At 56.6% G+C, this 21,930-nt stretch overlaps 1 protein-coding gene across 2 annotated transcripts in view; it reads right to left on the reverse strand.

Moving 5' to 3' along the window:
• Window positions 1-21,930, reverse strand: part of ARID3C (AT-rich interaction domain 3C) — a 158,027-nt gene that overhangs the window by 40,882 nt on the left and 95,215 nt on the right. For both annotated transcript variants that reach the window (XM_084627670.1, XM_084627671.1), the window contains one exon: window positions 10,350-10,422. In XM_084627670.1, coding sequence (XP_084483796.1) covers window positions 10,350-10,422 — 73 coding nt within the window. The remainder of the gene's footprint in view (window positions 1-10,349; window positions 10,423-21,930) is intronic.

Raw genomic sequence — 21,930 nt, forward strand, 5'->3', positions numbered from 1 at the left:
GGGGGTGACCCCGCAGGAGCTTCATTCCTGGCTAAAGCAGACTCCTGGAATGGGGAGGGTCGCTGAGAAAACACCCCGAGGGCAGGGTTTGGGGTGGGAAACTGAGGCAGCAGCGGCATGGGAAGGCCGACTGAGCAAGCCGGGCTGTAGGCAGGAAGGGGAGGAGAATCCGGGGAAGAATGCCACTATTGGGCAGGAACGGGCGCAGGAGGCCAGGGCGAGCTGGGAAGGTGCTGCCCTCCGTCAGACTGTGCAGAGGGCTGGGGGGAGGGGAGGTGCCCATGGGGGGGTTGATGTTTCCCTGCTTGGTCACTTACACCGGTGCAAAGTGGGGGTCACCGCGCATGCCTGCAAAAGCCTCCCTAGTTTTGGGGGCCTCCGTCGGGGAGCCCAAGCGGAGACCCCTGGAGCTGCTGAGTCAGGCACCCAAAGGTAGGGGCCCCGTTTTCCCCGAGCCTCGACGTGGCCCACTGGGAGGGTGACGTCAGGCAGCGACAGGGGGGATCTGAGCCAGCAGGGACCCCCAGCAGCTAGTCTGAGCCGCACTGCACCGGCCAGAGACCCGACCCCGTCACGCACCCCACTGGGCCAACAGCTTCTGGTCCCGCTACAGCCGATGTTTTCGAGAGTCACGACCAGTCTTGGTTTAAAGAGGCCCAGGGTCCGTCCACGCTGCACTGAGACGGGGGCAGGGCGCCTCGGCTTGTGGGGCTCTAACATTGCCGTGTAGACGTGCGGGCTCAGACCGAAGTGGCTCCAGCCCGAGCCCTGGCGTCTCCCCGGCAGCATTAGAGTCCCGCGGCCCGAGCTGAGCCGGGCTCTGAGACTTGGTGCCGCGGGCGGTTTAACACACTGTGGCCATTCCCCAAGGGATGGAGATCCTGCTGGGCCCCGGGCGAGTTGGTCCAATGGCTGATTCCCTTCCTTGTTACTCATGTGCACCTTATTTCCAATGGGAACATTTCTAGAGCCGGTTTCCAGCCAGACACTGGTTCTCGTTCAGCCTCCGCCTGCTAGCACACTGGTTCTCCACCTGGCTGGGCTCAGGGCCCATTTGTACGTCTTGCTGGCCTGTCGTGAGCCAGAGCCCACATCCCCAGGCCCAGTGCCCCCACCACAAGGGGCCAATCGGCGTGGGGGCTCAGAGCTGAGTCCAGTGCTCCATCCAGATACGAACAGCTGGGGAGCCCCCCTACCGGCAACTGGAGAGGGGAGCAGCAAGCTGAGATGCCCCCCAAAACTCATAAAACCTCCCCCGGGGGGGGCAGAGGGTAAGGGGTGGGGATTGGCTTGGGGAGATTGGGGGGCCTGGGTGTGTTGGTGAAGAAGGAATTGGAGGTTCAGAGCGGCTGGGGAAGGAATTGGGGGGGAAGAGAGGTGTGGGGGTGCAGTGGGGCCTGGGGGGAATGATATGGGGCAGAGGGATCTGGGGAAGGGACAGTACATCAGCAGCTGACCATAATTCACCCAGTCCCCACACATGGCCCCAGAGAGGACTGACGGTAAAGGGGTGGGGGATTTGGGGTGCTGGGAGACAGTAGGGGGCTGGGGAGTGAAGTGCGGGAAGATCTGGAGCACTGGGGGTTAGGAGGGATGGAATGACAGAGGGGAAGTTGCCTGGCTGTGGGGGAAGGGTACATTGGGGGGCCTCTCCTGCAGGGGTTGGGGAGAGGACAAGGTGGCTGGAAGATGGGGCCAGCGTGAACCTGCAGAGCCCCTCACTCCGATTCGGCCCGTCGTCACATGGGAAGGGCGGCTAGGCCGAATCCGAGCGGCACCGCGACCCCACGCAGCAGGGATGTCGAGTCCAGCCAGCCCCTGCCCTTGGACGCATCTGGAGCCTTAACAGTGCATCGCGCCCCACGGGCTGAGACCCCCAGCACGAGAGGGAAGAGCCCCCTCGGATCAGGCTCTTCTCCCCATGCAGGGACCGAGGGGCGAGCCTGCCCCCGGCTGGACCCTGCTCTGCGGGATCCTAACCCAACAGAGCTCCTTGCGGCTCTCACTGGGGGGCCCTCGGATCGCTCCCAGAGCTCTTCTCTGAGCCCTGGCCAATAATTCACCCTCCGCAGGGATGTGGGCACCAGGCCTGGGCACTGGACCCACTCAGGGTCCCCCCGATGTGGGAGGCAGAGGGAATCCGCCCTCCTGCTCTCACACCCATGGCATGCCCCCCCGCCTCAGTTCTCCTCCAGCCCGGAGCAGCCCGGAGCTGTTCCTGAGTCACTCCCGCAGCAAGTGTGAAGAGGTTCGCAGCTCCGGAGCCGCGCCAGGGACTATCCCTGCCTCTGGGTCCGGGGCCAGGCTCCTCGCCTGCTCCGGGGGGCTGGGGTCAATCAGAGGAGGAGGGGTCGGGGGTGCAGCGACAGGTGTCCCAGCTGCCCCGTGGGCAGGGTGGGGGGAAGGGCTGGGCACTCAGATCATCCCCAACGGGCTCCTCTGCTAAGAGCACATCATCACCAGCAGTCGACCCCGGTGCGACGTGGGGCATCAGCAACCCCATCCCCGCCCCAGGGCATTGACCATGAAGGGAGTTAGCTCCCCCCACTCCCCGGTCCGGCCAGCGTCCTGGGGAGGGGGCACCGTGCAGCCAGCTGGAGACCGGCCCAGCAGCGCAGGGCTGGTGGGACACAACGGGGCAGTTTGGGCTGGAAAGGGCGTGGCAGCCGCTGGGTAGGTGCACATGCCCCCCCCCCACGCACACACACACGTGCTCACTCACGTTCACGCACACACACACACCACACTCATATACAATCACTACGCCTCCACAACCACACTCACAACTACAACCATGTGTGCACAACATACACAGTGGAACACAACCCTGCCGAGCCCTGTGCACTCCCCACCCAGCCCCAGGCAGCCAGCCGGCCCTGCTCCCTCCCCCAGGGGCTGGCCGGGGGTCCCCCAGGGATCAGGAAGAACCGGTTTCACAGCCCTGCCCTGCCTAGGTAAATATTGTTGGTACAAAGGAAGGAAATAAACAGCCAAGCCTCACAAAACTCCTGCCCCCGGCCCTCCACTCCCAAACCCAGGGATGGGGCCGGCACCCACAGCCCGGCGGAGGGCTGGAATCATTCGCCTTCACCCTCCCATTGTGGCAAAGACCTTCCCAGGGCCTGGAAATTGCATTTCCTTCCCCTAGCCGATGGAGTGGAGCCTTTCCCCCTGCGTGTCCCCCAGCCCTGGGGGTGTTTGATGCTCTCGGTGAGCCGTTCCCAGAAGCTGACGCACCATATGGCACAGGCAGCTGGAAACGCTGGGGGTAGGTCCTACATAAACACCACCAGTTTGTTTACGGGCTCCCCGGGGAAAGGCTGGGGGGCTTTCCGTGTGTGCGTAACACAGACAGAAAACATAGAATCATAGAATATCAGGGTTGGAAGGGACCTCAGGAGGTCATCTAGTCCAACCACCTGCTCAAAGCAGGACCAATCCCCAATTAAATCATCCCAGCCAGGGCTTTGTCAAGCCTGACCTTAAAAACTTCTAAGGAAGGAGATTACACCACCTCCCTGGGTAACGCATTCCAGTGTTTCACCACCCTCCTAGTGAAAAAGTTTTTCCTAATATCCAACCTAAACCTCCCCCACTGCAACTTGAGACCATTACTCCTTGTCCTGTCCTCTTCTACCACTGAGAATAGTCTAGAACCATCCTCTTTGGAACCACCTCTCAGGTAGTTGAAAGCAGCTATCAAATCCCCCCTCATTCTTCTCTTCTGTAGACTAAACAATCCCAGTTCCCTCAGCCTCTCCTCATAACTCATGTGTTCCAGATCCCTAATCATTTTTGTTGCCCTTCGCTGGACTCTCTCCAATTTATCCACATCCTTCTTGTAGTGTGGGGCCCAAAACTGGACACAGTACTCCAGATGAGGCCTCACCAATGTCGAATAGAGGGGAACGATCACGTCCCTCGATCAGCTCGCTATGCCCCTACTTATACATCCCAAAATGCCATTGGCCTTCTTGGCAACAAGGGCACACTGCTGACTCATATCCAGCTTCTCGTCCACTGTCACCCCTAGGTCCTTTTCCGCAGAACTGCTGCCTAGCCGTTCGGTCCCTAGTCTGTAGCTGTGCATTGGGTTCTTCCGTCCTAAGCGCAGGACCCTGCACTTATCCTTATTGAACCTCATCAGATTTCTTTTGGCCCAATCCTCCAATTTGTCTAGGTCCCTCTGTATCCTATCCCTGCCCTCCAGCGTATCTACCACTCCTCCCAGTTTAGTATCATCCGCAAATTTGCTGAGAGTGCAATCCACACCATCCTCCAGATCATTTATGAAGATATTGAACAAAACCGGCCCCAGGACCGACCCTTGGGGCACTCCACTTGATACCGGCTGCCAACTAGATATGGAGCCATTGATCACTACCCGTTGAGCCCGACAATCTAGCCAGCTTTCTACCCACCTTATAGTGCATTCATCCAGCCCATACTTCCTTAACTTGCTGACAAGAATACTATGGGAGACCGTGTCAAAAGCTTTGCTAAAGTCAAGAAACAATACATCCACTGCTTTCCCTTCATCCACAGAACCAGTTATCTCATCATAAAAGGCGATTAGATTAGTCAGGCATGACCTTCCCTTGGTGAATCCATGCTGGCTGTTCCTGATCACTTTCCTCTCATGCAAGTGCTTCAGAATTGATTCTTTGAGGACCTGCTCCATGATTTTTCCAGGGACTGAGGTGAGGCTGACTGGCCTGTAGTTCCCAGGATCTTCCTTCTTCCCTTTTTTAAAGATTGGCACTACATTAGCCTTTTTCCAGTCATCCGGGACTTCCCCCGTTCGCCACGAGTTTTCAAAGATAATGGCCAATGGCTCTGCAATCACAGCCGCCAATTCCTTCAGCACTCTCGGATGCAACTCGTCCGGCCCCATGGACTTGTGCACGTCCAGCTTTTCTAAATAGTCTCTAACCACCTCTATCTCCACAGAGGGCTGGCCATCTCTTCCCCATTTTGTGATGCCCAGCGCAGCAGTCTGGGAGCTGACCTTGTTAGTGAAAACAGAGGCAAAAAAAGCATTGAGTACATTAGCTTTTTCCACATCCTCTGTCACTAGGTTGCCTCCCTCATTCAGTAAGGGGCCCACACTTTCCTTGGCTTTCTTCTTGTTGCCAACATACCTGAAGAAACCCTTCTTGTTACTCTTGACACCTCTCGCTAGCTGCAGCTCCAGGTGCGATTTGGCCCTCCTGATAACATTCCTACATGCCCGAGCAATATTTTTATACTCCTTCCTGGTCATATGTCCAGCCTTCCACTTCTCGTAAGCTTCTTTTTTATGTTTAAGATCCGCTAGGATTTCACCGCTAAGCCAAGCTGGTCGCCTGCCATATTTACTATTCTTTCAACTCATCGGGATGGTTTGTCCCTGTAACCTCAACAGGGATTCCTTGAAATACAGCCAGCTCTCCTGGACTCCTTTCCCCTTCAAGTTAGTCCCCCAGGGGATCCTGGCCATCCGTTCCCTGAGGGAGTCGAAGTCTGCTTTCCTGAAGTCCAGGGTCCGTATCCTGCTGCTTACCTTTCTTCCCTGCGTCAGGATCCTGAACTCAACCAACTCATGGTCACTGCCTCCCAGATTCCCATCCACTTTTGCTTCCCCCACTAATTCTACCCGGTTTGTGAGCAGCAGGTCAAGAAAAGCTCCCCCCCTAGTTGGCTCCTCTAGCACTTGCGCCAGGAAATTGTCCCCTACGCTTTCCAAAAACTTCCTGGATTGTCTATGCCCCGCTGTATTGCTCTCCCAGCAGATATCAGGAAAATTAAAGTCACCCATGAGAACCAGGGCGTGCGATCTAGCCCCTTTCCATTTCCAGCCCCTCCACCTCTCCCCTATTAGGGGCAGCGCGGCCCAGTGAATAGGGCACTGGACTGGGCGTCAGGACACCTGGGTTCTGCTCGTGGGCTGGGCGAGTCTTTGGGCCAGTCCCTCCTCGACCCAGGGCTTCTGTTTCCCTCCCACCCTTTGCCCATCTCATCTGCTTAGATCTGTAAATCCCAGTCTGCAGGCCGGGCAGTCTCGGCGCACCGGGATTCACAGGGCTATAATACCCGTAAAGAAGAACACGTGGGCGAAAGCTAGGAGGCAGGGCCTGGCTGTGTGCAGTGCCGTGCGCAGCGGGGCCCCGGTCTGTGCAGGGACAGGGACAGGGACAGGGACAGGGACAGGGACGCTCACCGTCTGCGCAGCAGCGAGCGGGGATAGGGCCCTACAAATGCAGCCATGTCACCCGTAATCCGGGCCCACGCACTGGTGCCCTCCGCGGCTTGACGAGTCCCATGCAGGGTACGTCTCGGCAGCAGCGGGAGGACGCAGCCGGGGGGGTTCGCATTCCGGCCACTAGCCCACGCTGCTGCCGATTTTAGTGCCCTGGGTGTCGCCTGCCCGGCTGCAGTGGACGCAGCCCTCGAGGGCGATAGGACCTGGAAATCAGCGCTCCGTGGGGGACTGCTCAGGGCTGGGGGACGGCGGGGAGAGCAGACCTGCAAACCCTGAGGATTACCCTGGCTCTAGCCAGGGGGACTCCGGCTCAGTTCTGGACTTGCAGGTTTGCTGGGGGTGCCCTGAGCAGGGACTCGCTTTTCTCCTCGTTATTCCGAGTCTGCGCCCGTGGCTGACTACAGCTGGGGGGCTGGAGGGGGCCGGACAGACCCTGCCAACAGCTGGGATTGCTGAGCAGCGTCCCCGGAAAGCGGGCTCTCCCGGAGGGGCAGGGTGCCCTCACACCCCTCCCCGGGAACGGGGCCAGCAAACGCCATTTTGTGCCATTTAAGAAATCCTGTGGCCAATACCCGGGTCTAGCACCTCCTTACAAGCTCGACAATGAAGTCCAGTTCCTTACACGCTGGGGGGTTATCATGGGGGGGGCCAGGCCGCACATGCTGGGGGGTTATCATGGGGGGGGCCAGGCCGCACATGCTAGGATGTTATCTTGCAGGGGGCCAGGCCGCATACGCTGGGTGGTTATCATAGGGGGCTGGGCCGCACACGCTGGGGGGTTATCGTGGGGGGGGGCGGGCCACACACGCTGGGGGGTTATTGTGGGGGGTGGGCCACACACGCTGGGGGGTTATTGTGGGGGGCCGGTCTGCACATGCTGGGGGATTATTGTGGGGGGCCAGGCCGCACACGCTGGGGTGTTATCGTGTTGGGGGGGGGGCTGCTTGAAATATTTTCTGGCTCCATTCCAGCCCCCTCGCAGCCTAATCAGCGAGCAGTCGATGTCCCATGCAGGGATCACCTGGCGCAGCCCCTCCCGGCCTACGGGGCTCTGGAGCCCACGGGAAGTCACTGGGGAACAACCATAAAATCGTTGGCTCCGGCGCCCTTTGCCGACGGCCTCCCTGGAGGCTGACATGCAGCCAGCTCTGTGGTGGAACGCGGCTGCTGCTTAACGGTGCACAGCAACACTGCATGGCAAGTTAGGACAAGGAGCGCAGCATTACATTTCTGGTGGGAATCGGGCTCGGATCCCAGACTCACTTCTCCAAGGAGCCGCCCAGGGGCCTCAGGCGCTGCCCCTGGGTGGGGCTCTAATGGAAACAGAGATGGTTGGCAGAGGTTAGCGACCGTGGCCGGATGGGCAGATAAATGCATGCCGGCCAGGAGGGACGCACGGAGGGCGGCAGGGAGCAGAGTTATTTGTCCCTCTGCCGGGATCAATGCTATCGTGGGGCCGGCTGGCTCGGGAGCTGCCACCCGCTGTGGATTTATAGCCATCGACCGGGCCGGCCCCGGGGAGCAGCCCCCGGGGGATTCGATCCCCCGGCTCGATTTCAGGAGCGGCACAAAAGCCCCAATCAGCTGTGCACAAAGAGAGGCTGGTGGTTAATTAGCGCCCGTATGTCAGCCGGTCCAAATGGAGATGGAGTTAATTAGCTCTGGAGAGAGAGATAATGAGCCCCACGCAGCAGCTCATGGATCTTGTCTCCTGCGCTGTGTCTCCTGGGCGCCCAGGGCTCGGAGGCAGGGCCCACGCGGCTCCCTGCCCCCTGTCCGTTCCCCCAGCTCCCCAGCCTCCGTTCTGCCCCATGCCGTGACCCCCACCGTCAGCCCTGGCCCCCCCAGATGTACCAGCGCCCTCAGCACGCTCAGAGAGGGGCGGGGGTCAGCATTAGGAGCCAGCACCAGGACTTGGGGGGCAGGCGAGGAGGGGCTGGTTTCCAGTGACAGCCGCCGAGCCCGGGGGAGAGCAGCTGCTGGGCAGGACCTGACGGGAGGGGATGGGAACAGCTCAGCCCATGGCTGCCCCTCGGCAGGCAGGCCCAGCAGGAGCGGGTGGCATGTCCTGACCTCGGGCCTTTGCCAGGCAGTACCTGTGCAGCTGGGTGCAGGGTGCGAGGGGTTAATCACAGCCACGGGTGGACCGGCCCCGGGAGAATAGAGTCGCCCGGCATGCCGGCCCAAGGGGCGGAAATACCCAGTCTCCTTCTCGCACCCACCCACCCCCTGCCTGCCTGTGCCCCACATGCCTGGCACTGCAGCCAACGCTGTGGGATGCCAGGCCCCCACCCCAAACACGCCCACCCCTATGGGGAATCGCCCTGGGCTGCCCGCGGCAGAGAGATTATGAAAAGGCAGTCCCGCCGTTCCCATTCTCTCCAGCAGAGGGCAGCAGTGCTCCCAGGCTCACCCCAGCCCGCACCTTCTCGACCCAGTGGCCACTGTGTGACACAAGTTGGCCGGGTCTCAGCCCAGAAGCCTATTTCCTGCCCCACACCAGCCACAGACCATTCGCACTAACCCGGCCCCTCACTGGCCATCGGGCAGAGCCCAACCTCTGAATGGGCCGTGGAGGGAGGCCAGTGAGGGGCTGGCTGGGCAAGGTGGGGGGTGGGGAGGGATCAGAGCACCCTCCCCAGCATGGAGCCATACAAGGCGAGGGGTATTTGGGGCCCCCTTTAGGGACACCGACAGCCGACCAGCAGCCAGGCGGCGCCCCCAGCATGGGGGGGGCTCTGGGTGCCAGGCAGCGGCAGCCCCTTCTCCCTGCCAGCCCCTGTTAATTAGCACAACATTAACCTCTGCCTGGGGTTTAGGCCATATCGAGCAGCATGTTCATTAATCCAGCCGCCAGCAAAGGGATCTAATTAATACCGGCCCGGCGCCCCCTCCCCCCCAGCACTGGGGAACCTTTTAATTGTTTCAGGGCTGGCTAGGGGAGGTGGGGGTCAAAGGTTAAAGCATTTATCGAATCACCTCAATTGCTGGGGCTTCCTACCCATCCCTCCCGGTGCCGATAACAGAACCCGCTGAGGACTGGCAATACGGTGCAGCTGTGCCTCCCCCCTGCGTCAGCCCTTCGCGGCCACTCCGGCACAAAGACACAGCGTAGAGCCTGGCTCAGAGCTCCTTCCCCATGCACAGCTCCGCCGGTGCCCCTCGCTCCCGACCCGCAGCCCCCCCAGCTCCGCCGGTGCCCCTCGCTCCCGACCCGCAGCCCCCCCAGCTCCGCCGGTGCCCCTCGCTCCCGATCCGCAGCCTCCCCAGGTCCGCCGGTGCCCCTCGCTCCCGACCCGCAGCCCCCCCAGCTCCGCCGGTGCCCCTCGCTCCCGACCCGCAGCCCCCCCAGGTCCACCGGTGCCCCTCGCTCCCGACCCGCAGCCCCCCCAGCTCCGCCGGTGCCCCTCGCTCCCAACCCGCAGCCTCCTGCTAGCCCAGCCCTGGGCTCCCCACTCAGCCCTGCTGATGCCCCTGAACCCTGACCTTGTAGAGTACCCCAGTCCATCATAGTCCAGGAAACCCTAACTTTGCCCCCTCATAGCCCCTGGCGAGAACCCCTCTGTGCCAGGACACCATTCTATCCAGCACAGGCGCGAGGGTGGAACCAGCGAAAGGATCGAGGTCCCTGTGGCCTTCCCAGCTCCAACACAACACGTGGGCCCTTCCCAGGAATGCAGCAGCTCCTTCTGCCCCCCAGAACCTCGGAGCAGAGCCAGCAAATGGACCCGTGTCCTGCGGACGCCTCCAACCCAGATCTGAGAGCCTGCAGCCAGAACCAGCAACATCAACCCGGTCCCGTAATGTCCCAAGAGCCGGCCCCAGCCAACAGAGCCTGGCAGCCCAGCAACCCAGGGGGCACCTGCCTGTCCTTGTCCACTGCTTCCCTTTCTTCCCACAGGCCCTCCCCCATAGCATGAAGGGTCCCCTTCCCACCAGCCCCATGCTGTCGATTTGACCGAGAGGGACAGTGGTCGAGGGTGGGTCCGGAGAATTGGAAAGAAGTTACCACTCAGTGTGAGAGTGAGTCACGAGCCCACCCCCCGTAACGCCTCTCTGCAGCCGGGCTCCCGGCCAGGGACCCCCAAAGCCCGCGGCCGGCCCTTACCTCTCTTCTGCATGAAGCCAAAGAGGTCGTCCAGAAACTCCTTCCGCTTGGGGTCGTCGTCCAGTTCGTAGAGCTGCAGGCAGGAGAGAGAGACGGCAGGTCAGCATCGCAGGAACCGAGCAAGCCCTTGGGCAAACACACGCGTCCTGCAGGGGGCGCTGTAATGGACTGGGTAGTGTGTGTGTGCGCGCGCGCGTGTGTGTGTGTGTGAGAGAGACACCACTGCCCTCTGCTGGACAGCATCGGAGCTGCTTCACTGTGTGTCATAGGCCCTCTCCTGCCAGCAGAGTCCCCTGTAACTGGCATGGTCGGGGGATCTGGGTTTTGGCCTCACCATGGTATTTGACCTCTGCAGCCCCCACCAGACTTGAGTGAGGCTGATCTCAGGAGCCTCCTGAATATTCAAAGTCCTGGCTCCCCCCAGTCAAACAGCCCTGGGCAAGACGTTCCGTGCCCCAAATCTGGCTGTGGTCCCCTTCCTTAGACCCACAGCTGCCTGTGGTGATCGCCTCACGGAGGGGCTGTGGGATGCGGGTGTGGCTGTGGGAGTTTACCTGGTGTCTCTCTGGGTGGGAGGTTGTGCATGTCTGGGGTGTACGTCCAGGTCCGGGGCTCTGCATGTGCTTGGGGTGTGTTTGCCCCACAGCCACGTGCCTGGGCGTGATGCCACGGTTGCGTTGCACGGCTGATCTCTCGAGATTCACTAACAAAATTCCTTTGCTCGGTTCTCTTCTCTGTAGGTTCTTACCCCGCACCCGTCACTGCAGTGTCTGGGCTCCTTCCAGTCGTCGTACTAAGTGAGGACTGACTCCTGTCTGTGCAGCAGCAATCCCTCCCCGCTAAGGAGAGCGCCCCCCTGTGGCACAAGCTCCTACAGGGCTCAGGCTGCGAATGGGCCTCAGGAAGCTCCTGCAGGAGGGGCCCCGTGGGACAGTGCTGGGGGCCCAGCTGTAACCAGTCCCAGGGCCAGGAGGGTCTCCTGGCCCGTCATGGCCCTTTCTGCTCCACGCGGAACCCTGGGCCTCGGGGACCTGTTGCTGGTCCCCTAACCCGGGACTGTCCACAGCAGGCACTGATGACCCTGTCCGCGAGCAGGATGGAAGAGCGAAGTGCTGGCTGCAGCCTTGGGGCCCAGCACCTGGTGAGCAGTGTTCAGCCCCCACATCCAGCATCCATCTCCGGTCCCCTCCTTTGCCTGCACTGGGAGAGCTGGAAAGATGGACCAGCTCCCAGTGACCTTTAGAACATCAAAATGGCCACACTGGGTCAGACCAAAGGTCCATCCAGCCCAGGATCCTGTCTGCCGACAGTGGCCGGAGCCAGATGCTTCAGAGGGAATGACCAGAACAGGGCAATTATTGAGTGATCCATCCCCTGCCGTCCAGTCCCAGCTTCTGGCAGTCAGTGGTTTAGGGACACCCAGAGCATGGGGTTGTCCCTGACTACCTTGGCTAATAGCCACTGATGGACCTATCCTCCAGGAACTTCTCTAGTTCTTGTTTGAACCCTGTTATACTTTTGCCCTCAAAGCTGCCTTGGCTGAACAAGGACACTCCACCAGGGAAGTAGATCACATCATGGAACAGGCCACCCAAATACCTGCTTCAATACAGAAATAAACCCCGCTCTGCCCGCACACCCCTAGCTGTCACCTACTGCCCCATATTGGAACCCATACAGGGTATCATCAAACAACGACAGCCCACACTTGATGGGGACCCCATCCTGAAAGAAATTTTTCCTGAACCCCCTCGTTCGACTTTCAAGCAACCCCCCAACCTCTCCAAACTTATCATCAGAAGCAAGCTCCCCACAGACCAGCTCACACCAACTCAAAGCAGCACCAGACCTTGCCAGAACAGATGCAAAACCTGCAGCCATATCGCCACTGCTACAATGATCAATCCCCCCCCAACACACCTTTTAAGATTCATGGATCCTACACACGCCTACCACAACATGTGGTGTACCTCATCCAGTGCATTAAATGTCCCAAGAGCAACTAGGTGGGTGAAATGAGACAATCACGGCACTCGCAAATGAACTCACACAGAACAACGACAAAGGACAAGAACGCCATATCACTTGCGGGTGAACACTTTTCCCAAAGCGATCACTCCCTAGCTGATCTCTCAGCCCTCATCCTCAAAGGAAACCTGCAGAACATTTCCAAAAGACAAGCCTGGGAGCTTAAATTCATCACTTGGCTAGACACTAAAAATCATGGACTGAACAGAGACCCTGGATTTATGGCTTATTCTAACAATCTATAACCCACCAACAACTCCCCGCCCCAGCTGCTTCCCCCCGACACACTTCCTTTCCTCCCTGTGACTGGATGATATTAAATGGGCCACTGCACCTTGAATGGTCCCTTGAAATTTGTGTTAACTACGTATGCTAAACAATCTGTTCCACCTTAGGTTGAGCTGTGACACTGATTATGTTTCCAAGAGCTCTGTGCAGCTTGAAAGCTTGTCTCTGTCACTAAGCTTCTCTCTCACTAAGCTTGCCCAATAAAACATATTATCTCACCCACCTTCTCTCTGCAATTGTTCCTAACATTCTGTTCGCTTTTTTGACGGCCGCTGCACATTGAGTGGATGTTTTCAGAGAACTATTCACAATGACTCCAAGATCTTTCTTGAGTGGTAACAGCTAATTTAGACCCTGTCATTTTACATGTAGAGTTGGGATTACGTTTTCCAATGTACATTACTTTGCTTTTATCAACATAGAATTTCATCTGCCATTGTGTTGCCCAGTCACCCAGTTTTGTGAGACCCCTTTGTAACTCCTCACAGTCTGCTTTGGACTTAGCTATCTTGAGTAAATTTGTAGCATCAACAGATTTTGCACCTCACTGTTTACCCCTTTTTCAGATCATTTATGAATATGTTGAATAGGACTGGTCCCAGTACAGACCCCTGGGGGACACCACGATTTACCTCTTTCCATTCTGAAAACTGACCATTTATTCCTACCTTTTGTTTCCTGTCTTTTAACCAGTTACTAATCCAGGAGAGGACCTTTCCTCTTATTCCATGACAGTTTCCTTTTCCTAAGAGCCTTTGCCAAAGGCTTTCTGAAAGTCCAAGAGACACTATATCAACTGGATCCCCCTTGTCCACATGCTTGTTGAGCCCCTCAAAAAATTCTAACAGATTGGTGAGGCATGATTTCCCTTTACAGAAGCTGTGTTGACTCTTCCCCAATGTACTGTTTTATCTCGGTATAGGGAGAACAGATAGCAAGTGTGAAAAATCGGGATGGGGGGAATAGGTTGCCTATATAAGACAAAGCCCCTAATATCAGGACAGTTCCAATAATATTGGGATATCTGACCGCCCAGCTCTACATCCCATCCTGAGGTGACATGTACCCAGTGAATATGGGGATTGTTGAAATCCCCCATTATTCTGGTGTTTTCTATTTTTCTAGCCCCTCTCATGTCCCTGAGCATTTCACAGTCACTGTCACCATGCTGGTCAGGTGATCGGTAATATATCCCTACCGCTATATTCTTATTATTCCAGGGTGGAATTTCTATCCACAGAGATTCTGTGGTACAGTTTTCTTCATTTAAGATTTTTACTCTCTTTGACTCTGCTTTCTTTCACATCGAGTTGCACTCGCCCACCAGCGTGACCGACTTTGTCATTTCTACCGATTTTGTACTCTGGTATTATCGTGTCCCATTGATTATCACGTTTCTGTGATGCCTGCTATATCAATATCATCCTTTAATACCAGGCGCTGAAGTTCACCCATCTAACTACTTAGACTTCTTGCATTTGTGTACAAGCACTTACAACTTCTGTCAATATTTAGTTGTCTGCCTTCCTGTGATGTACTTGAATGGGGCTCTCTTCAACTGACTGTTTTTCTTCAGTTCCTACCTGTATGTTATCAACTTCTATCCTCTCCTCCTTACCAGGAGACAGAGAATGTGTTCCTCCAGGCCTGTCGGCTTTTCCCAGCCCTTAGTTTAAAAAGTTCTCAATGACCTTTTTAATTTGACATGCCAGCAATCTGGTTCCATTTCGGTTTAGGTGGAGCCCATCCTTCCTGGACAGGCTCCCCCTTTCCCAAAAGTTTCCCCAGTTCCTAATAAATCTAAACCCCTACACCATCGTCTCATCCATGCATTGAGACTCTGCAGTTCTGCCTGTCTAACTGGCCCTGAGCATGGGACTGGAAGCATGTCAGAGAATGCTACCATGGGGGTCCTGGACTTTAATCTCTTACCCAGCAGCCTAAATGTGGCCTCCAGGACCTCTTTCCTATCCTTCCCTATGTCCTTCCCTCTCTACTATCCTTCCCTATGTCCTGCCCTCTCTCCCATCCTTCCCTGTGTCCTTCCCTCTCTCCTATCCTTCCCTGTGTCCTTCCCTCTCTCCCATCCTTCCCTGTGTCCTACATGGTACCTACATGAACCATGACCACCGGCTCCTCCCCAGCACTGCACATGAGCCTGTCTAGAGGTCTCGAGAGATCCGCAACCTTCGCACCAGGCAGGCAAGTCACCATGCGGTTCTCTCCCGGTCATCGCAAACCCAGCTATCTATGTCTCTAATGATCCCCTCCCTCCCACCCCTTACTATTACCTGGCTCTTCCGGAGGGGTGGCCTCAGGGCGAGAGGTTATCGTCTGGAAGGAGGGTCCCAACTATGGGATCATTTCCCTCTGTTCCAGCTGGGTGTTCTCCTTCCCCGAGACTTTCCTCTCCACAACCACACAGAGGCTGTCAAGTATATGTGTGGCGAGGAGGGAGACGGCTTTGCTGTGTCCCAGAAAGTCTCCTCTCTGTACCTCTCTGTCTCCCTCAGCTCCTCCAGCTCAGCCACTCTGGTCTCCAAAGCCCGTACACGGTCTCTGCGGGCTGTGAGTTGCTTGCACCGAATGCGCACACATGCCACCGACCTGCCCACAAGGCAGGTAATCCTACAGGCTGAATTCAGTGCAATAACCTGGACGTCTGCCTGCATTAGCTTTACTCTGGCAGGGTTATTTCGGGGGGTGGGGGGGGTTAGCTGTATCTGCTCCCACACTCCCTCTCAGAACCCCTCGCAAGACTCCCGTTTGCTGCCCCTGTTTGCTGGCTCCAAACTATATCAACCCCTAAAAAGAACAGGAGGACTCGTGGCACCTTCGAGACTAACACATTTATTTGAGCACGAGCTTTCGTGAGCTACAGCTCACTTCATCGGATGCAAGAATAAATGTGTTTGTCTCGAAGGTGCCACAAGTCCTCCTTTTCGTGAATACAGACTAACACGGCTGCTACTCTGAAATATATCAACCTCTGTTATCCCAGTTCCGGGAGACAAAGGGCCTCCCCACAGCTGCGCAGGGGGCTGGCTGCTGGCGTGGTTCCCCCCAGGATGGAGGTGCAGGAGGGTTCCCTGGAGTAATGAGCGGAACAGCCATTACGCAGTGCTCCTGAGAGCCGAGGACCCCAGCAAGCAAAGGCACCTGTTGCTGGGGGGTGTCACATGCAGGGAGTCCTTCAGAGCACAGCCCCTGGGAACCTGAGCTGGGGAGATACGCAGATGCCCCCAGGTCCCAGGCCCGGCTCATTCCCAGCTGTTCCCCGGGTGCCACCCCCCCTCCTCACTATGTGCAGTGCCAGGTCCCCTTTCTCTGCACCATCCAGGGTGGGCCAACGTCCTCCAGCACAGACCCTGCATTCCTGGCTATAGGGTGGGTGGGGCATGAAGGAGGTTCTGGCATACAGCGAGCTGGGAAGGGGGCCCCCAGCTCAGGGGAGGATTGTTTGGCTCCTTCTCACCCCGGGACCCCCCCACTGGAGCCATTGCTCACCCGCCATGCTTTGCCTATGAGGAGCCTGCAGCTGCCAAGGGGAGAGAGGAGCAACCGTGCAGGGGACAGGGGGACACGCAGCCACCGCCAGGCACCTGCGCCAGGCACCTCTGACCCCCGGCTTCTCATCTCGGTGAGGCTTCCCATGCTGGTGAAGGGAAAGCCCCAGGAGCTCTGACACTGTCAGGCCCTGCCTCCCTGCGCTTGGCCGCTGCCTGCCCTTTTCACCCGCCGCCAGGCAAGCGGGTTAGCTCCCTGGGCTCCAATAATCCAGCCGCTCTTGGCCGGCGTCACGGGTGAATCTGATCCCTGAGCGCTCGGTGCTGAGATTCTCACGCACCCCCCTTGTTAACTAAACACATCTCATTAGCTCCGCTTCCGAGGCAGCCAAGCGCAGCCGCTGCTCCAGGCGGCCCCGGGGAGTGGGCACGCAGCCAGCTGGAGCTGTGCCAGGCAGCCGTTGGCACAGCTCCAATTAACTCCTCACTCTCATCCCCTCGCGCTGTCTGGCCGGTCAGGGTCCCTAGGACACACAGGCTGGGAAACTCGGCCGGGCTTTGGAGAGCGGGGGAAGGAGCTTCCAGAATGGAGCGAAAACCTCTCCTTTGGCTAAGGATCCTGTACCACGGACGTCCCGGGCATACGTGGCGAGCAGGATCCAGCCTGAGATGAGCAGCCAGTGGCAGCTGTTAATAACGCTCCTGAAAGGGCCGGGGGAATTCTCTGGGCTGGCCTAACCGGTGGCTGCAAAGTGCCGGGGCGGGGACCGGTCACACCACCGAGCGGTGCGGCTTCACTTACATTTAGTGCAGTCACAGGGACCCGGCGTGGGCTCTTTCTGTCCCACATCCAGGAGAAGTAGGAGCAAAGGGCATGGCAGGCTGGGCCTCATCCAGCCCAATGCCCCGTCTCTGACCAGACCCACAAGCAGCACTAACAGAAACTGAGCCGGGCAACGCACAGAGAGACCGCGGAGCCCTTCTGGTTGCCTGGCCTGAGAGATGCAAAGGTGGGGGAGGAACATGAGCAGTGAAAAGCAAAGGGGAGTCTCCAGGGTTCACCCTCACTGGCGTTAATACCACAGGGCCGGGGAGCTGTTCATTAGCCGTGCAGGCAGGGACAGACCCGCGGTTGGGGCACTAACCTAGGACTCCAGAGATGCAGGTGGAAATCTCAGCTCTGCCGCTGACTTCCTGTGTGACCATGGGCTGGTGACTGAGAGCAAGACCCTCCAAGGTCTTTATGCTCCTAACCCCACTGATTTCAGTGCACACCTGTGAGAGCCTGGGCCCCAGTGCCTCATGGGGAGAACAGCGCTGCCCTGCCTCACAGGGGGTCGTGAGGGGCTCAGATCCTGCGGGGGGTGCTGTACGTATCTCAGAGAGAGAGAATTTGATTCGATGATGTGAATTGTCACCTCCTTCTAACATAGACTTGACAGACTTCAGCAAGAACCCATCCTACGACGATCCCTGTTCCCCTTCCCGTGGGCAGCTTTTATTCTGACTTTCAGACTTGGGGCTGCAAGGAGCTGGCTGGTGCAGATGTTACCACCGCCCACATGGGACAGAATGAGAACTGCACAGCTGTGGTCATAGGCCCTATACTGCTCACAGCTAAGGATGATCCACTCACCTTTGGCACAAAAGATAGAGGAGACCAGTGCACTTGGCGCAGACGGAGCTGAGCTCTATTCCTACTGTGTGAATATCGGGGGCAGGCGCAGGTCAGTGACCCCCATGAAGTTCCAGGTGGTTGTGGGCTTGTTACAGGGTTTTTTTTATTGGCTGCTGCCCCCCACCGTGAGGTGGCTCAGGAGTGGGGGGAGTCTCAGTGCTGGCCACATCCGCAGATGACTGTTTACAGGAGGGCGCATAACAGCTCTCGTCTGCACTAAGAACATACAACCGGCCAGACTGGGTCAGACCAAAGGTCCATTCAGCCCAGTATCAGCCTGCCGACAGTGGCCAAGGCCAGGTGCTGCAGAGGGAATGAACAGAACAGGGAATCGTCGAGTGATCCATCCCCTGTCAGCCACTCCCAGCTTCTGGTAGTCAGATGCACAGGAACACCCAGAACACGCGGTCGCATCTCTTGACCCTCTTGGCTAAGAGCTGTTGGTAGACCTATCCTCCATTAATTTATCTAATTCTTTCTTCAAACAAGTTATACTTTTGGCCTTCGCAACATCCCCTGGCAAGGAATTCCACAGGTTGATTGTGTGTTGTGTGAAGAAATACTTCCTTTTGTTGGTTTTAAAACTGCTGCTTATTAATTTCATTGGGTATCCCCTGGTTCTTGTGTTATGAGAAGGAATAAATAACACTTCCTTATTCACTTTCTCCACACCAGTCATGATTTTATAGACTTCTATTATATCCCCTCTTAGCCATCTCTTTTCCAAGATGAAAAGTTCCAGCCCCAGTCTCTTTAATCTCTCCTCATATGGAAGCTGTTCCATACCCCTAATCATTTTTGTTGCTCTTCTCTGTATCTTTTCCAATTCCAATATATCTTTTTGAGATGGAGTGACCGGATTCAAGGTGTGGGTGTACTATGGATTTATATCGAGGCATTATGATATTTTCTGTCTTATTATCTACCCCTTTCCTAATAGTTCCTAAGATTCTGTTTGCTTTTTTTGACGGCCGCTGCATATTGAATGTATGATTTCAGAGAACTACCCACAATGGCTCCAAGATCTCTTTCTTGCATGGCAATAGCTAATTTAGACCCCATCATTTTGTATGCATAGTTGAGTTATGGTTTCCAATGTGCATTACTTTGCATTTATCAACATTGAATTTCATTTGCCATTTTGTTGCCCAGTCACCCAGTTTTGTGAGATCCCTTTGTGACTCCTCACAGTCTGCTTGGGACTTGGCTATCTTGAGTAATTTTGTATCATCTGCAAACTCTGCCAGTTCACTGTTTAGACCTTTTTCCAGATCGCTGATGAATATGTTGAACAGCACAGGTCCCAGTACAGACCCCTGGGGGACACCACAATTACCTCTCTCCATTCTGAAAACTGACCCTTTATTCCTACCCTTTGTTTCCTGTCTTTTAGCCAGTTATTGATCCATGAGAGAACCTTCCCTCTTATCCCATGACAGCTTACTTTGCTTAAGAGCCTTTGGTGAGGGACCTTGTCACAGGCTTTCTGAAAATCTAAGTACACTGGATCCCCCTTGTCCACATGCTTGTTGACCCCCTCAAAGAATTCTAGTAGATTGGTGAGACATGATTTCCCTTTACAGAATTTCCCCAACAAATTAGGTTCATTTCTGTGTCTGACAATTCTGTTCTTTACTATAGTTTCAACCAGTTTTCCTGGTACTGGAGTCAGGCTTACCAGCCTGTAATTGCCGGGATCACCTCTGGAGCCTTTTTAAAGAATTGGCATCACATTAGCGATCCTCCAGTCATTGGGTACAGAAGCTGATTTAAGGGATAGGTTACAGACGACAGTTAGTAGCTCTTCAATTTCATATTTGGATTTCTTCAGAACCCCTGGGTGATCCCCTCTGGTCCTGGGGACTTATTACCGTTTAGTTTATCGATTTGTTCCAAAACCTCCTCTAACGACGCCTGAGTCTGGGACAGTTCCTCAGATCTGTCACCTAAAAAGAACGGCTCAGGCACTAAAATTCCCCCCAGATGACGACGGTTGGCAGGTGACTGTGAGGGTGGAACTTGCAGTACTGCCGTTGGACCTTTTCATAGTCACAGATTCCAAGGCCAGAAGAGACCATTGTGATCATCTCGTTTGACCTCCTGGCCAGACCAGAGGGGCCAGAGAACGCCTCCAAAATAATTCCCAGAGCGGATCTTTAAGAGAAACAGCCAGTCTTGAGTTAAAAATTGTCAGTGATGGAGAATCCAGCATGACCCTTGGTAAATTAACCATCGGAACAATTAATCTCCCAATTAAAAATTTACCCCTTATTTCCAATCTGAATTTATCTAGCTTCAATTGACAGCTAGTGGATCATGTTAGACCTTCCTCTGCTAGACCGAAGAGCCCATGATTAAGTATTTGTGCTCCAGGTCGGTACTTGTAGACTGAGATCAAGTCACCCCTTAACCTTCTCTTTGTTAAATTCAGTAGACTGAGCTCTGTGGGTCTCTCACTCTAAGGCAGGTTTTCTAATCCTTTGATCATTCTCGTGGCTCTTCTCTGAGCCCTCTCCAATTTATCAACATCCTTCTGGAATTGTGGACCAGACCTGGGCATAGGATCCCAGCCGCGGTCACCCCAGTGTCACACACCATCCCTATGGCCTTGTAACACTGGAAGGTAAAAGGTTTGGGACACACGGTCAGTCCCCTCCTGCCCAAACTTTGCCCAGCACTGTCCCTCTGGGGGGATGTTTTCTAGGCTAAGGCAAAGGTGGTCTTGGCACCTGGCCAGGCGTCCAAAGGCCACGGCTGCTTTACACGCACCTTTGCACGCCTCTCTCTGCTGAAAGTGGCAACACAGGCAGCTACCCTGTTTGCTCGTGCTCAGCACTTCTGTGGTCCATGAACAAAACCGACTCATTGCAGAGAAAACAAGCAGCTGATCCGTTCTGCCCTGGGGCCAGAGGAGTGGGGACAGGACTCCACACCTCAGAGCTTTCAACACTTCCCTTGTATCCCCTGCCTCCTTCCTTGTGCTGCTGGCAGCGCCTCAGAGGGGTGGAAGCCGGAGTGTCTCATTCCCTTCTCACCGCTGATGCTGCTTCTTCATTCCCCCCCCATGCCCCCACTGGGCTCGGAGACCAGACCTATCAGCTGCATCTGCTGCTCTGGTCAGTTTCACAGGCAGAGTCTCATGCACTAGCCCAGAGGCGCAATGCTGGGGTTACAGGCATTGCAGGCAGACACTAACCAGGGAACACTTCACCCCCTTCCCTCCTTCTGCTGGTGCCACATCTCCCCACTGCCCTAGGGGCTGCTGAGGTCCCCGGTCCCTCTCCCACCCAGCTGGGAGGCAGAGGCTGATGGGCTGGAGAGGAAGGGGAAAGGCAGCAGTCACGCTGGGAGGCAGAGAAATACGCGCTCCTGCTGGGGAGTAGGACAGCTGGGGCACAGTCAGCATCTCTGCTCTGCCCGCCAACCCTGCCTACCCACCGCCTGGCCTTGAGTCTTGCGCAGGCAGGGATAGGGTAGGTGGGCGGGGGGTTCCCTTGCTTAGGATCTCAGCTGGCTGGCACCCCAAGACGGGGAGCACTGTGAGATGGGGTAGGACATTGGCAACAGGATTGGTCAAAATCCGATCAATGTGCCATAGGGACCCATCCTGGCTTGGCCAAGGGACACAGGCTAGATGGGTCCTTTCCATCTCTGGGTACTTCAGTGCATGCACCGTGTTCACAGTCCTCCAAAAGCCAGCCAGCCACTGGCCTGTATGCTAGCGAGTACGCACCCCACTGCTTTCCACTGGGGGGCAGGGCCCAGCTGCGTGTCACAGGCCCTGCACTGCTCACGAAGATTCTCCACTGCCAAGGGCCCGTGCTCTTTGGGATGCCGAACCCATTACCACTCAGGTGCATTCAGAGCTGGGGCGTGGGTGGGGACCCCTCTCAAACCCCAATCACCCTGCGGCTCAGACATCAGAGCCTGTCACGTGTGGAGCACGGTTCCCCCGCTGGGACTGTCAGTGGCAGAGTATGGGGGGAACGGATGGGGAATGCACGGGTCAGATCCTGGGGGTGAGGCGCTCCCAGCTGCCCCTGTGCTAGGCAGAGAGATGCCAGGACAGCACCACAGCCAG

This window comes from Lepidochelys olivacea (assembly GCF_965140295.1).
Source record: "Lepidochelys olivacea isolate rLepOli2 genome assembly, chromosome: 5".
NCBI classification, from domain to species: Eukaryota; Metazoa; Chordata; order Testudines; family Cheloniidae; genus Lepidochelys; species Lepidochelys olivacea.